Here is a 13,660-nt window from a genome sequence, read left to right as displayed (position 1 = left end):
TTGAATACATGTACACATGCAAAAAAGGGGTGAGCCAGGGGTGTTCCGGGCCAGGGCTAACATTTATATGTGTAAGTTGCTATTTTATTTGCTACTTATATATTTAGATTTGGCAGCTTACTTGCATATAATTATACCTGCTATATGTAGATCAAACTGGAATGGGAAAACTAATTGGGAAACTGGTAATTTCATTGTTATATGCATGTTAGAAAATTTCCTGATTAAGATGCATGAAACTCAACTTATGGGGATGAGGGGTGGTTAAATGACTTTAAATTGAGCAGATAAAATTTCCACACGTATATTTTTAAAGTTAGATATATACATTTGTGGGTCCATCAGTTGTGCAACACTTATCTGGATAAATTCCAATCCATACAACTAAATAGATGCTTTGCTGATTCTTAGACTTATAATTCTTGAAAGTGGAACATATCCAGATAAGTTCTGCTTTATCTGACTACATAGATGGAAAAGTGCTACCTAGTTGCATAAGTGAAAAACATTAAGGTAGCTGGAAACATCACAAATAGAGCTTCTTATCCAGATAATGGCTAGCAGGGTCATTCATCAAAATGTGTTATGGTTTTAGGGCCCCAATGGCTGTGGTAATGCCAGAACACATGTGATAGTTATTGCAACCTGTGGTGCAAATGCAAATTTTTCAAAAGTGTTCAAAGGGGTGGGATTGAGCAGGATCAATGAAAATGAGTGGCATTATTGCAATGTGTGTTATAATATTGCATGTTTTGATTGCCAGAAGAGAGCCTTTAAGCTAGCACACATAGTTGTCAACTATTTATACTGCTATAGGAGGGCCAACTAGTAATTCACGGTGAGGTTTCGGTGGTGAAATCACGGTGAACCTAGAAGATAGCTTTGATTTTTTCTTATAATGTATGCTTGTCATTAATTTAATACCATAAGAGAGATATTTTTTAATTACTTGCAAGCATAAACATAATGCAATAAAATATATATTTGCATATTTATCAAAATCCTTTGCTGATGGGTAGCGCTCTTGCGCTGAGACAAGATGGCTGCCTGATCCTGATGCTCCGCCAGACTTTGCTTACATTAACTGCAAACCCAACTTAAACCCTGCTGATTTCCACTGGGAAAGAACACGATCTTTGTGGAAAATGTCTACCGCAAAAGGGTGAAGCAAGACCCACCCTTGCCAGAAAAGATTTCAACATCAAAAAACATGGCATTGGCGGACTTAGTTCTTTTGGAGCTAAAATAATTGAAGGATATGATACAACACAATATTGAAGCTACGACAGCGATTCGGGGAGATCTACATATTATGTGTCAACATATCATGAGTTTTCAAAGCCGGCTCGAGGATGTAGAATCCCAGACATCGTCTCTCCTACTTTCTACTGTGTCACTGCCACAGATCAATAGTGATGTGGCGCAATTACAACAGGAGGTAGAGGACCTCTCGAACCGCAATCGCCGCAACAACCTGAGAACCCTTGGCGTTCCCGAAGGGGCAGAGGGCTCTGACGCGATTGCCTTTTTAGTTAACCTGATTCCGACTTGCCTCCAGGTAAAATTCAACCATCCGTTCCCAGATTGAGAGGGCCCACAGAATTCCAGCTAGGCCCCTGCATAACTCAAAATACCCGCGGCCCATTATATTTAAGATATTACGCTATCCCTGAAGATAGATTGGATTAAATAATAAATAATAAAAAGACTAACTCAACAAAATACAGCACAAGTGAAACAGAGGCATTTCTGTGAGAAACATGAGCAGCCCAAGGCAAGAAGCCAGTGAACAGAAAAAGTATCTCTCAGATAAGACACTTGGCAACCTTTAACATTAGCCATGGTTTTAGAGGAGATTCAGTATTTTTCCATCTCTTATATGGAAGTCCCGGAAAAGAAAAAAAATAGTAAAGCACTTTGCTATCAATGATTGTATATAAGAAAGCTGTATGCCATGTATTTTTTGAGTAGATTCTGGGACACATCATTATTAGAACTGTCTCAATCTACTCCAGAGAACTGACTGTATTTCTCGTATTCTTAACTGTCTCTTATTTCCTACTTTTACTTAATAAAGAGCTTAGCCTCAAGATTGAGACATTTCTTTACAAGTCATACAACCTTGAGAGGAATAGCCCCCGGGATGTAATCACAGGGAGGAAAGGTCTTCTGGAGGTAAGTCTACCTGGGGATACTGTATTGGTATTCGTTGATTTAACCTGGGGTTCTGCTGAGCCTATATTTATTCTATATACTAGATTGGTCCGTTGGGATGGTTTTGAATAACTTTTCCCACCTGGGTTGTCACGCATTTTTGAAGAGGTTATATATATATACTACATTCTTCTGGTAAGAGAACCATACTTTAATAAGTTTGGTTGAATATCTGAGTAAAGAGCCGATCGGACGTGATAGAGGACTTCACTAACGAGGTGGAAGACTTTTGAAGAAATACAAGGGCGTGACTTAATTGTTGGACGTGGTGGAAGACCGTGCGTGTGAGGACTACTTTTTGAGAAGAGGACTTGTTTGAGGACTGAGGATGTTGCCAAGTTTTCTGGTGAGGGGTTTAAAAGGGTTCCGGTTCGTCGCCATTTTTGAATTATGCGAGTCTGTATCCAGACCGCGGGAAGAGAAAAAAGCTACACATGAAGGGGTAGATTTTCAGACGAGCGCGAACAGCCTACTTTTGTTTGCGCTCCAGGCGCAAACAAAAGTACGCTGGATTTTAGTAGATACGCGCGTAGTCGCGCGTATCGGCTAAAATCCTGGATCGGCGCGCGCAAGGCTATCGATTTCGAATAGCCTGCGTGCGCCGAGCCGCGCAGCCTACCCCCGTTCCCTCCTAGGCCGCTCCGAAATCGGAGCGGCCTATAAGGGAACTTTCCTTTGCCCTCCCCTCACCTTCCCCTCCCTTCCCCTACCTAACCCACCCGCCCGGCCCTGTCTAAACCCCCATCCTACCTTTGTCGGGGGATTTACGACTCCCGGAGGGAGGCGTAAATCCCCGCGCGCCAGCGGGCCTCCTGCGCGCCGGGCCGCGACCTGGGGGCGGGTACGGAGGGCGCGGCCACGCCCCCGGGCCGTAGCCACACCCCGTACCCGCCCCCAAAACGCTGCCGACACGCCCCCGCAACGCCGCGCGCTCCTGCCCCGCCCCCCGACACGCCCACTCCGAAAACCCCGGGACTTACGCGAGTCCCGGGGTTCTGCGCGCGCCGGTGAGCCTATGTAAAATAGGCTCACCGGCGCGCAGGGCCCTGCTCGCGTAAATCCGCCCGGTTTTGGGCGGATTTACGCGAGCAGGGCTCTGAAAATCCGCCCCGAATAGCCATTCGGTTATGCTGATGGAACAGTGTCTGGATTTACACAGATAAGAAGTGTTGAAGAAGTCATTCCCCTATAGCAGGACCTTGTATTCCGAAACATGGCCGTGTCGGGACTGTGACGCGTTTTTCTGTGATAAGTATTTTCAAACCTTTTGGGATTGGGACCGGATATTGTGGTTGTTTGGGACTGTGACACGTTCTTCTGTGATAAGTATTTTCAAAATTTTTTGGGATTGTGACCGGATATCGTGGTTGTTCCAGCTTTACATTGAAAAAGATAAAATATCAGTTGTTAAGACTTGTAGTTCATCAGCAATTCTGAGAGACTGTTTTTATTGAAAATATACAAAATATATACAAAATGAACAAAATATAAGTGATATTAACTAAAAGCAAAGTGACCCTATATCATAAAAGATTCTGTTGTTAACACTGCCTCTAGGATTAAGGGTCCAACAAAGTTTTATGGCAGTTGGAAGTGCTACAAATATATACCAATTTAACCATCGTTTTGAGTTTGTTGACAAATAACGTTACTGGAATACACTATTGTGTGTTAGTGGGTGTGTTTGTGATTGATATCCACTTCAATGAATACAGAATGTTGAATGCAAATTCATCCTCTAGTCCAAAACGTCATTCAAGATTAGAATGTGATTTCATGGCCTTTAATTTAGATGCCTTTGATATAGAATAAAAAATAAAGAATTATTGCCTGTTAGAGCCAATATTCAAAGCTCCTTCCAGCTAATGTTCCATGCACAACCTTGGAAGGAAAAAAATATGAGTGAAACTTTATTCAAGCATTTTCAGAGGCAGACTTGTCCTGTTGAATATTTAGGAAAAGTTATGCATATAACGTTCACTGGATATTTCTGCCATTTCCCATTTTAATGAATATACATTTCTCACCCAATAAGCCCTCTGAATGCTTTACTTAGCTGTCTCCCTACTTTCAGCAATGCTGCTTTCACGTCCTTGTTCCTCAGGCTGTAAATCAAGGGATTTAACATGGGGATCACCACTGAATAAAACACTGAAACTACTCTATCCTGCTTCATAGAGTAACTGGAAGCAGGTCGTAAATACATGAAAAAAATTGTTCCATAAAATATCAGCACAGCAGTAAAGTGGGAGGCACAAGTATTGAACGCTTTGTGTCTTCCTTCAGCAGAGCGAATCCTCAGGATGTTGAACAAAATATAAGTGTAAGAGACTAGGATAGCCAGAAAGGTGCTTATGATATTAAACCCAACAAAGATAAAAATTACAAGTTCACAGACAAAGGTGTCTGAACAAGTAATTACTAGGAGTGGAGGACCATCACAGAAAAAGTGATTAATTTCATTTGACCTGCAAAAGGATAAATGGAAAACACAGATTGTATTTATGAAGGCATTACAAAAGCCAATCGTGTATGATGCACTGATCAGCTGAATGCACAATGTCCTTCTCATAATGACTGAATAAAGCAATGGGTTACATATGGCCACATAACGATCGTACGCCATCACTGCCAGCAGATAGCACTCTGCAGTGGCAAAGCCAGCATAGAAGTACAGCTGTAGAGCACAGCCAAGGAAGGAGATGGTTTTCTTCTCTGCCAGGAGGTCTTGCAGGGTTTTGGGGGTGATGACTGAAGAATAACAGATATCAACAAAAGATAAGTGAGAGAGGAAAAAGTACATGGGGGTCTGCAGGTTTGAATCCAACCTAGAGATAACAATGAGAGACATATTGCCCAGCGCAGTGATAATGTAAACCAGCAGGAACAGCACAAAGAGCAGAATCTGTAGTTTGGGGTCACGAGTGAGTCCTAGGAGAATGAAGTCAGTCACTGAGGTCTGATTCTTGCCTTCCATTTATTCTAGAGATCATATCTGCTGGTAAAAGAAATTAGATTTAATCAAAGCAGATTAGATTTGAGTTAAGCGTATTTAACCATTTTGTTTTATGATTCACAGTGTACAATGGTACTCCACGGGTAATAACAAACAAAGAAATCTGTGAGGTAAATATCTTTACCAACAACCACATTTTAGAATTACTCTTGGCTTATTTTCATCATTCAATACATATCGGGCCAGATTTTAAAAGGGTTAAGCGCATAAGGTACACGCGTAACCCTTTTAAACCCCGCCTGCGCGCGCCAAGCCTATTTTGCATAGGCTCGGCAGCGCTCGCAAGCCCCGGGACGCGCGTAAGTCCTGGGGCTTGCAAAAAGGGGCGGTCAGGGGCGTGGCCAGCGGCATGGTTTCAGATCAGGGGCGTGTTCGGGGGCGTGTGGGCGGTCCGAGGGCGTGGCCGAGTGCCCCGACACAGCGGCCTGTGTCTGGGCCTGCCGCGCCAGCGCGCGTAAGTTACTACTGCCCGGAGGCAATAGTAACTTTTCAGATAAAGGTAGGGGGAGGGGGTCTAGATAGGGCCGGGAGGGTGAGTTAGGTAGGGGAAGGGCGGGGAAGGTGTGGGGGGTGGAAGGAAAGTTTCCTCCGAGGCCGCTCCGATTTCAGAGCGGCCTCGGAGGAAACGGGCAGCGCGCGCAGGGCTCGGCGCGCGCAAGTTGCACAAATGTGCACCCCCTTGCGTGCGCCGACCCCGGATTTTATAAGATAAGCGCATATCTTATAAAATCCAGCGTACGTTTGTTCGCGCCTGATGCACGAATAAAAGTACACACGCGCGCGCTGTCTTTTAAAATGTACCCCAGAATTTTTAAAAACATGTTTATACTTTTTATACAGCAGGAAATAAATATGCATCAGAGATTCATTAAACATGAAGTTTACCAGATTCAGAGTCTTCAAGGAAATAAAAGCTTAGTCATCATTTGGTGCCATCTTTGATTTAAAAGTTGAGGACTATGGAGCTTCGGTTCTCTCTGTGCTCAGTTTTACTTTTTACTGCACCTGTATGTCCAGATCTTGACCATTTTTGGCTTAATCAGCACAGACTGCTCTTTGCTTTCCCCTATCGTTCTGTTATGTCTACATTTGCTAATTTGTCACCAGAAGCTCTTATTACCTGACCCGGTTATCTACCAAGGTTTTCCATCTCCCTTTATCACATGAGGTTTCATATCCTTCCAAATCTTCAGAATTCTTCTGTAGCACTGCATTTCACATGATTGTAAATTCTTTACAATCTCTATTCTATAGGGTTCATATTGTACTTTAGCATTGTGCCACAGAGTACATCTATGCACCCTGTAACCTTCTCTTTTGCTTTTGATCTAATTTCCTCCTAAGGAAATCATTACATTCTCAAAAATCATTGTTTGATTTCCAAGTAATTATTTGTATTTTAATTGTTTTCTATCTTCTGTGATCCAACTACAGAGATATTTATATTCTTTAACTTTTCTGTTCTCAGTTTCAGAAACAACAGCTATAAAATGTCCATGAAACTACTGGCTAGCCCGGCGTTGCTGTACAGGATGACATCGAGACTCTATGTCCTGCTCTAAATAGATCGCTTATTAAGAGTTTTTTTGACTCCTGAAGAAGCAGCCGTAGGCTGCGAAACACGGCCGCTGTCGAGTCAGCACCTAATATATACTGAATACAAGTTGCATGCATTTAAGGCATTTATGTTAAACGGACTACAGTTTGTGATATTACAAGGTTATTGACGATTCATCTTGCTAGAGATTAGTGCTTGAGGTAATTGCACTGTGGGATTCTCTGATTATAATTTCCTTGAAAAAATAAGCTGTGAACACACAAGTTGCATATATTAATTCAAACAACACCGGAGAGTGTGATTTCAACACACAGGCTGCAAATGATTGATAAGACCGGACGGCTCAATGTGGTTACATTGAGCACGTCGACGATGGCTTGCTGATGCAGTCCTGTCTTCCCCAAAAAATTTTTTCCAAAAAAATCTTTTCATTTTTTTCATTTGTGAAAAATACGATTGATCAGACAAACGGTGTCAACTATCAATGACTGTATCTGGCGATACCTTTTGTGTCTATATTGTTTAGTTTCGACAGGTTCGCAATTTTTGCTCTTTGTTTTTTGTTAGTGAAAAGTAATGCTAAACATGTTTTAGGTCTCTAGTATTAATATATATTATGTAACATTTATCTAGACACAAATACGTATGCAAATACAGCTATATACAAGATGGCACTCACATGAATATTAATACATGTGATGTGCAGGTGTCTGAATCCGGTTGGACAATTTATATTATGTGAAGTGGCATATGGTACATGATCTCTGGAGTTTATCATACCCCAGGAGTCAACAGGCAGAGCATAAGCAATATTCAATAATTAAACTAATGATTTCAGCACAAAACTGCATTTACTTCATACCTAGATTTTATTTATATATGTATTTATGTATTTGCTTATTTGGCTTGACAATTTTCCTCTGTCTTGTTTGGGTCTCCATCTCAAAATGATCATGGGCTGTAATCTTTGTGAAATGGTGCTTCAATTAGAAATACTAAGTGAAATTCCTCCTCCCAGCCTTCAGCATACCTTGCATAGTAATGGCCGTATTATGATTATTTTCCATCATGGAGCATTAATATCTGCTGCTGCTATTAATGCATCTTATGCTGTTTTGCCTTTTTATAGATCTATGGTGAGAAAATTAGGGATGTGTATTCATTTAAAATGAATGTGCATACCAAACAAACATGACCCCGTTTATTTATTTATTTCAAATTTTTTTTCTATACCGTCGTTAAGTTAAATACCATCACAACGGTTTACAGAAGGGCGTGATAAAGAGAAATATGGGTGGTATAGATTACAAATTACTCGTGTGCCATCATAGTACGGTAACAATGTAAAATAATAAACTAGGTGTGTAAGTTAAACCTGATTGTTAGGAACAAATTGGGCAGCTTGATTTTAACATTAATATGCTTATGTAGGTTACTAAAAACTTCTAGCTTGGTGCATCCTTATCGCTCAACTATTTTTCTCCTTTTCTTTCTCTTTATAAAATGCTTGTTTAAAAAGCCAGGTTTTCAGATTAGTTTTGAATAATTTCAGATGTGTCTGTAGTCTTATTTCGAGTGGCTTGGTATTCCAGAGTACAGGACCAGCCAGTGACAGTGCTCTTTCCCTTACTTGCCTGAGATGTGCTGATTTGACAGAGGGGACAGTTAGCAGAGCTTTATTTGCAGATCTCAGGTTTCTTTGTGGTACATGCACGCGCAGTGCCGTGTTTTGGGGACAGGAAGGGGAATTTCTGAAATTAGACAAATCCTATTTATCTCATTTATTTCCTGCCTCATTCATTTCTGTTTGCCATTGAAGACTGTGGGACATAAAAATGAATGGGACAAGGTGCTGGTGTAATAGAGGTAGGAATTATTACTTATTCTAGTATCCAGCTGCCCTTCCCAGTAAGTTATGTATCCCCTCACTGCCTTGTTAGACCCTGAATAGGCCATGTTACCAAGGAGATACACAGAGAAAATAAATTGCATTAAATATTTTTATTATTCAACTTATTGCCGCTCTTCAGATCTTGAGCATGTCTATGATATACTCTGCAAAGTGCGCATTACTTCTGTAGACATTGTCTTAGGAGAATTCTGTTATTTAAGCTCTGACAATGCTCTTGAATTTTTCCCAAGCAAGTTTTGGTCTGCTGCCCATTTTACTGTTCTCCACTGCCCTCACCCACTGTGCCACCCACTGTGCCACTATGCTGTAGATTTTTTCCCTCTGAGAAAGAGAGAAGAATTTGGGTCTTGGTGGGGTGAGTATCTGTGCTGCTACTAATTTTGTCTCTGCCTGGGCAGTGACATTGAGTATTAGATGGTGAATTTTCAGTCTCATGCATACAAAAAAAGGCTATATATACACATAGTAATGCTTAATTTAAAATGTGATCAAATATGCATGGATCTGCATGTTAATACACATGCAAACAAAGGGGCAAGCTGGGGTCATTCTGGCCCAGGGCTAACATTTATGCAAATACGTTTCTATTTTGTATACAATTTACATATGTTCAAAATAGGGGGGGGGGGGGTAGGGTTTTGACTACCTGCAGATGGATGGGAAACTGGTTGACTAAGTGGTAATACTGGTCATTTTCCTTGTTATACAGATGTTAGAAAATGTCCCTATTAACATGAATACAAATTTATGTGGGAGTAAATGCATGTAAATTGCACAGATAATATCTGCACTCATATATTTTTTAATTTTGATATAAAAATACCCAGGTTTATCCATTGTGTGACACTTATCCAGATAAATTGCAAATTTTCCCTAATAGAAAGCAGCTGTACTGCTAGTTAGCCAGATAATTTTTGAAAGTGGTACTTATCAGAATAAGTTCTAATTTCTCTGAATAAGTAGTGGTAAAGCTGCTACTTAGTTGGATATGTCTAAAAAGCGTTTAGATATCTGGATAGTTCTCAAATAGAGTTGCTTATCTGGCTAGGTCAGATAGCCATAAAAGTTTCAAATAGTGGTACTTATCTGGACAGACCTCCAAATGTTTGGTCACGCATCAATGTATCCAGTGTAATTCTTGCTCACTTGTGACTCCATATAAAGGAGGAGATCAAAGATCCTTAAAGAATAATCTCTCTACTCCCGAGCCAGAGTGGTATCATTTGAAAATAATAAAGGATTTTAGGTTCATCTTGATCACAGGAATGAGCTCCATCTACTGAGTAGTACTTTTACTCTTTCCAAGCTGACAACACCATTGTGACGATATATATCTCTGATGGAATGAGAGAGTCATAGTCCTAGATATTTCATACCTTCCATTCTCTACTAGAGAAGGAACTCTCCCTTCCATCCCCCATGAAGGTTAGCACCTAAGATAAAAGCAAGTGACTTATAATAATTTATCTTGAGACCCGAAAATGTGATGTACAGTTTTATAGTGTCAATAATGTCAGTTAAACTAGTCACTGGATTTCTCACAAACAGTAGCATGTCATCTGCGAACATGCTTATTCTAACCTCTTTCCTTTTAAACTCTATTTCTTGGAAAATTGTCAAGTTGTATAAATGGATGACAAGGGGCTCTATTGTTAAAATATATAGCAGTAGTGACAATGGGCAGCGCTGTCTGGTTCCCCTCTCCATGACAAAGGAGTTGGAAAAATGCACCATTGACAAGGATTTGCACAACAGGCTGGTCCTACAAAAGCTCTAGCCAACTCAAATATTTCTCCACAGTGATACATTTCTGCAATACCCAGCACATAAAAGGCCATCCCACCTGGTAAAAAGGTTTTTCAGCATGCAGACCAGCTGGCATGCCATCACCCTTGCTCTGTTCATCTAAGGAGAGCACCAAAAGTGCCTTCAATAAATTAGACAAAGAATTCCTCCCAGAAATAAATCCCATTTAGTCAACAGAAACTAAAGATTGAATAACCTGATTAACTCAGTCTGCTAACACCACAGCTAAAATCTTAATATCTTGATTTAAAGGAGATATAAGTCTATATGTTTCTGGAAGATCACAGGATCTTTGCCAGGGTTTGGGATTAAGAAAATAGTTGTAGGTTACATTCAGATCCTAATGACCTTGCAATCTGTGCAGCTGTAAACATCTCTTTCAATGGCAAAAGTATACTTGATCCCAGAATTTTATAGAATTCAGGCCCCAGCCCATCAGAGCCTGATTACGCTCCCAATTTACGTTTGTGTATAACCACCATGCTTTCCTCTCCTGTAATGAGAGCTTCTAATCAATCCTTATCAATTGGTGATTGTTGGTGGAAAACTACCACCTTGAATACTATTTGCTGATTAGATTGTGGTTCACTAGGGTAGAGGTTCCAAAACATGTCTCAAATATTGTAAGAACCTCTGACTTACCCTTATGTTACTTATTTAGATACAGCAACCTGGCAACATTAGTTCTAACATTTTTGAGCAAGTTTGCAAGCAATTCTATACATGATCAGGTCTTGTCTTGCCTTATTCGCCAGCATATTATCTAGTTCTTTGCGAGCCTCCCCCATTTGCAACCTAACAGCTGGGTTCAGGTGTTGCATGTGAAGGTGCGTAAACTGCACAAACATGTTAGTTAATTCTAAGAATTTGGGGGGCAGTTTCATGATGTTTTCTTAGCTGGTGTGCTAAGATATGCGCCCTAAGCACTGCTTTTGCAGCATTCCAGTACATGATTACAGAAACACTGAGGAAACCATTACATTCCCTGTAGTGCTTCCATCGCACATGTAGAGAAATTATGTTTCATCTTATAGGGAAGCTGACATTCTCCAATGGGGCTTACAAGCACCAGCCACAAGCAAAAGCCATCTTGAAGACAATCAATGCATGATCCAAAAAGGGCATCTCATACATTTCACAGGACTATCCTATTGAATCATGAATTAATAGATAATCTGTCCTTTTACAAATCTTATGAACATGGGTGTAAAATAAATAATTCTATCATGCATACGCAACATTCGTCAGGAGTTCAGGCCCCGAAGGTTATCATGGCTGTTCCTCGACCACGTCACGTATAGCTTTGCAGATACAGCACTCACATGAATGTTGATACTTCTAATGTGCCGGCATATGAATCTTCTTAGAGAGTTTATATTATGTGCAGTGGCATAGGGGACATGCTCTCTGGAGTTTACCATGTCCCAGGCATCAGACAGGCAAAGCATAAGCAACATTCAATAATTGAACTAATGATTTCAGCACAAAACTGCAATTGCTTCATGCTTTGGTTTTATTTTTTATTTTTTTATTTTTTGACTGACAACTTTCCTCTATCTTGTTTGGGCCTCCAGATCAAACAGAACTTTGGCTGAGATCCTTGTGCCATGATCCATCATTTGCATCTAGTAGGTGGATTTCCTCCTCCCACCCTCAGCATAACCACTTTCATCATTGCAGACAGGATTATGATTAGTTTCCATCTTTGAACATTAGTATACGCTGCTATTAATTAGATCTATGGTACTTACATTAGGAAAGTGCATTCATTTAAAATGAATGTGCATCCCAAGCAAACAGGACCTCATTCATTTATTTTGGAAGTCCCCAAAAGAAATGGAGCAGGTTTCAGAAATTAGACAAATCTGTGTTGCAGTTTTTTCTCTCCCTTGAAGGAGGGCGAAGGAATTGGGTGTTGGTGGAGAAAGTTGCTGCGCTGCTACTTATTTTTTTTCTGCCTGGGCAGTGCCAGGGGTCACGAGAAGGTGAATTTGCAGACACTTATGCAAGCAAAAATGTCTGTATACACATGCATGTGGCCCAAGCTTGTGTAATGCTTATTTTCAAAAGCGGTCAAATATGTGTGCATATGCACGTGCACAAGTAAAGGTACACATGCAAACAAGGGGTGGGCCAGGACTAACATGTATGTGTGTGTAAGTTGCTATTTTATATACTACTTATGTACGAAGTTTTGGCAGCTTACTTGTGTATATTTATTTACACCTGCATTATATCTAGAGCAAACTAGACTGGGCAAACCGGTAGACTAATTTGTTATATGCATGTTAGAAAATCTCCTGATTCACATGCATAAAACTCAACTTATTGGGGAGGTAGGGCGGTAAAGGCATGTAAATTGTGCAGATAAAATTTCCACACTTACATTTTTTAATTAATCCATTAACAGACCATTGCTGCATAATGTAATTACTGCTCATTGTAAATATTTTACTTCAGTATAATTTATTTAACTACGGTCTCCTTTCTCCCCCAGTTCTAGCAACCCTGTTATATTGTAACTTTATTGTTTCTTATGCACTTGTTATATGTACTAAGTTACTGCACCCCTTGTTATCTGTAAACCGGCATGATATGATTGTATCATGAATGCCGGTATAAAAAAGCTCTAAATAAAATAAATAAAATAAGTTGGATATAAACATTTGCAGGTACGTCATTTGTGCAACCCTTATCCGGATAAATTCCAACCTATATGAATAAATAGCAGCTTTGCTGCTTCTTAGCCTCATAACTCTTGAAGGTGGCACTTATCCGGAGAAGTTCCAATTTATCTGACTAAATAGACAGAGAGGTCCCTCGAAGGGAACTTTCCTTCCACCACCTCCACACCTTCCCCTCCCTTCCCCTACCTAACCTGCCCCCCAGCCCTACCTAGAACCCCCCCCTTACCTTTGTTGAAGAAGTTGCACGCGCTGGCTGACGACCGGCCCGCGATCCCGGGCACAGCGGTAAATGGCCGCTGTGCCTGTAGACTCAGGCCATGCCCCGCCTCCCGGACCACCCCGGACCGCCCATGCCCCGTCCCTTTTTGCAAGCCCCGGGACATACGCGCGTCCCGGGGCTTGCGCGCAGGGGGAGGCAGGGGTAGGTTTTCGGGGGTTACGCGCGTATCCCTTTGAAAATCTACTGC

At 41.0% G+C, this 13,660-nt stretch overlaps 1 protein-coding gene across 3 annotated transcripts; it reads right to left on the bottom strand.

The window, feature by feature from the left end:
- Positions 1 to 2,064: 2,064 nt before the first annotated feature.
- On the bottom strand, positions 2,065 to 5,948 carry LOC115075206 (olfactory receptor 5F1-like). 3 transcript variants are annotated; one of them, XM_029575471.1, is made up of 2 exons: positions 4,262 to 5,191; positions 2,065 to 2,085 (listed from the first exon to the last, which is right to left on the bottom strand). In XM_029575471.1, the coding sequence occupies exons 1-2, from the start codon at positions 5,189 to 5,191 to the stop codon at positions 2,065 to 2,067; spliced, it is 951 nt and encodes a 316-aa protein (XP_029431331.1). The 3 variants fall into 3 exon arrangements, with proteins under 3 accessions (XP_029431331.1, XP_029431330.1, XP_029431332.1); XM_029575470.1 differs by lacking the exon at positions 2,065 to 2,085 and adding an exon at positions 5,924 to 5,948 and having other exon boundaries at positions 4,238 to 5,184; XM_029575472.1 differs by lacking the exon at positions 2,065 to 2,085 and having other exon boundaries at positions 4,238 to 5,197.
- Positions 5,949 to 13,660: the final 7,712 nt, after the last annotated feature.

This window comes from Rhinatrema bivittatum, chromosome 13 (assembly GCF_901001135.1).
Source record: "Rhinatrema bivittatum chromosome 13, aRhiBiv1.1, whole genome shotgun sequence".
In the NCBI taxonomy this organism is placed as follows: Eukaryota; Metazoa; Chordata; class Amphibia; order Gymnophiona; family Rhinatrematidae; genus Rhinatrema; species Rhinatrema bivittatum.
The sequence above is the reverse complement of the archived record's forward strand: the minus strand, read 5'-3'. Positions and strand labels throughout refer to the sequence as shown.

Excerpts from the sequence above, each read along its gene's own strand:
- LOC115075206 (XM_029575470.1), bottom strand. The coding sequence starts at position 5,948 with ATGCGCTTATCTTATAAAATCCGGG. Across the intron at positions 5,185-5,923 it reads CTTATCTTATAAAATCCGGG|GCAAGAATCAGACCTCAGTG; the intron begins GTCGGCGCACGC and ends AATAAATGGAAG.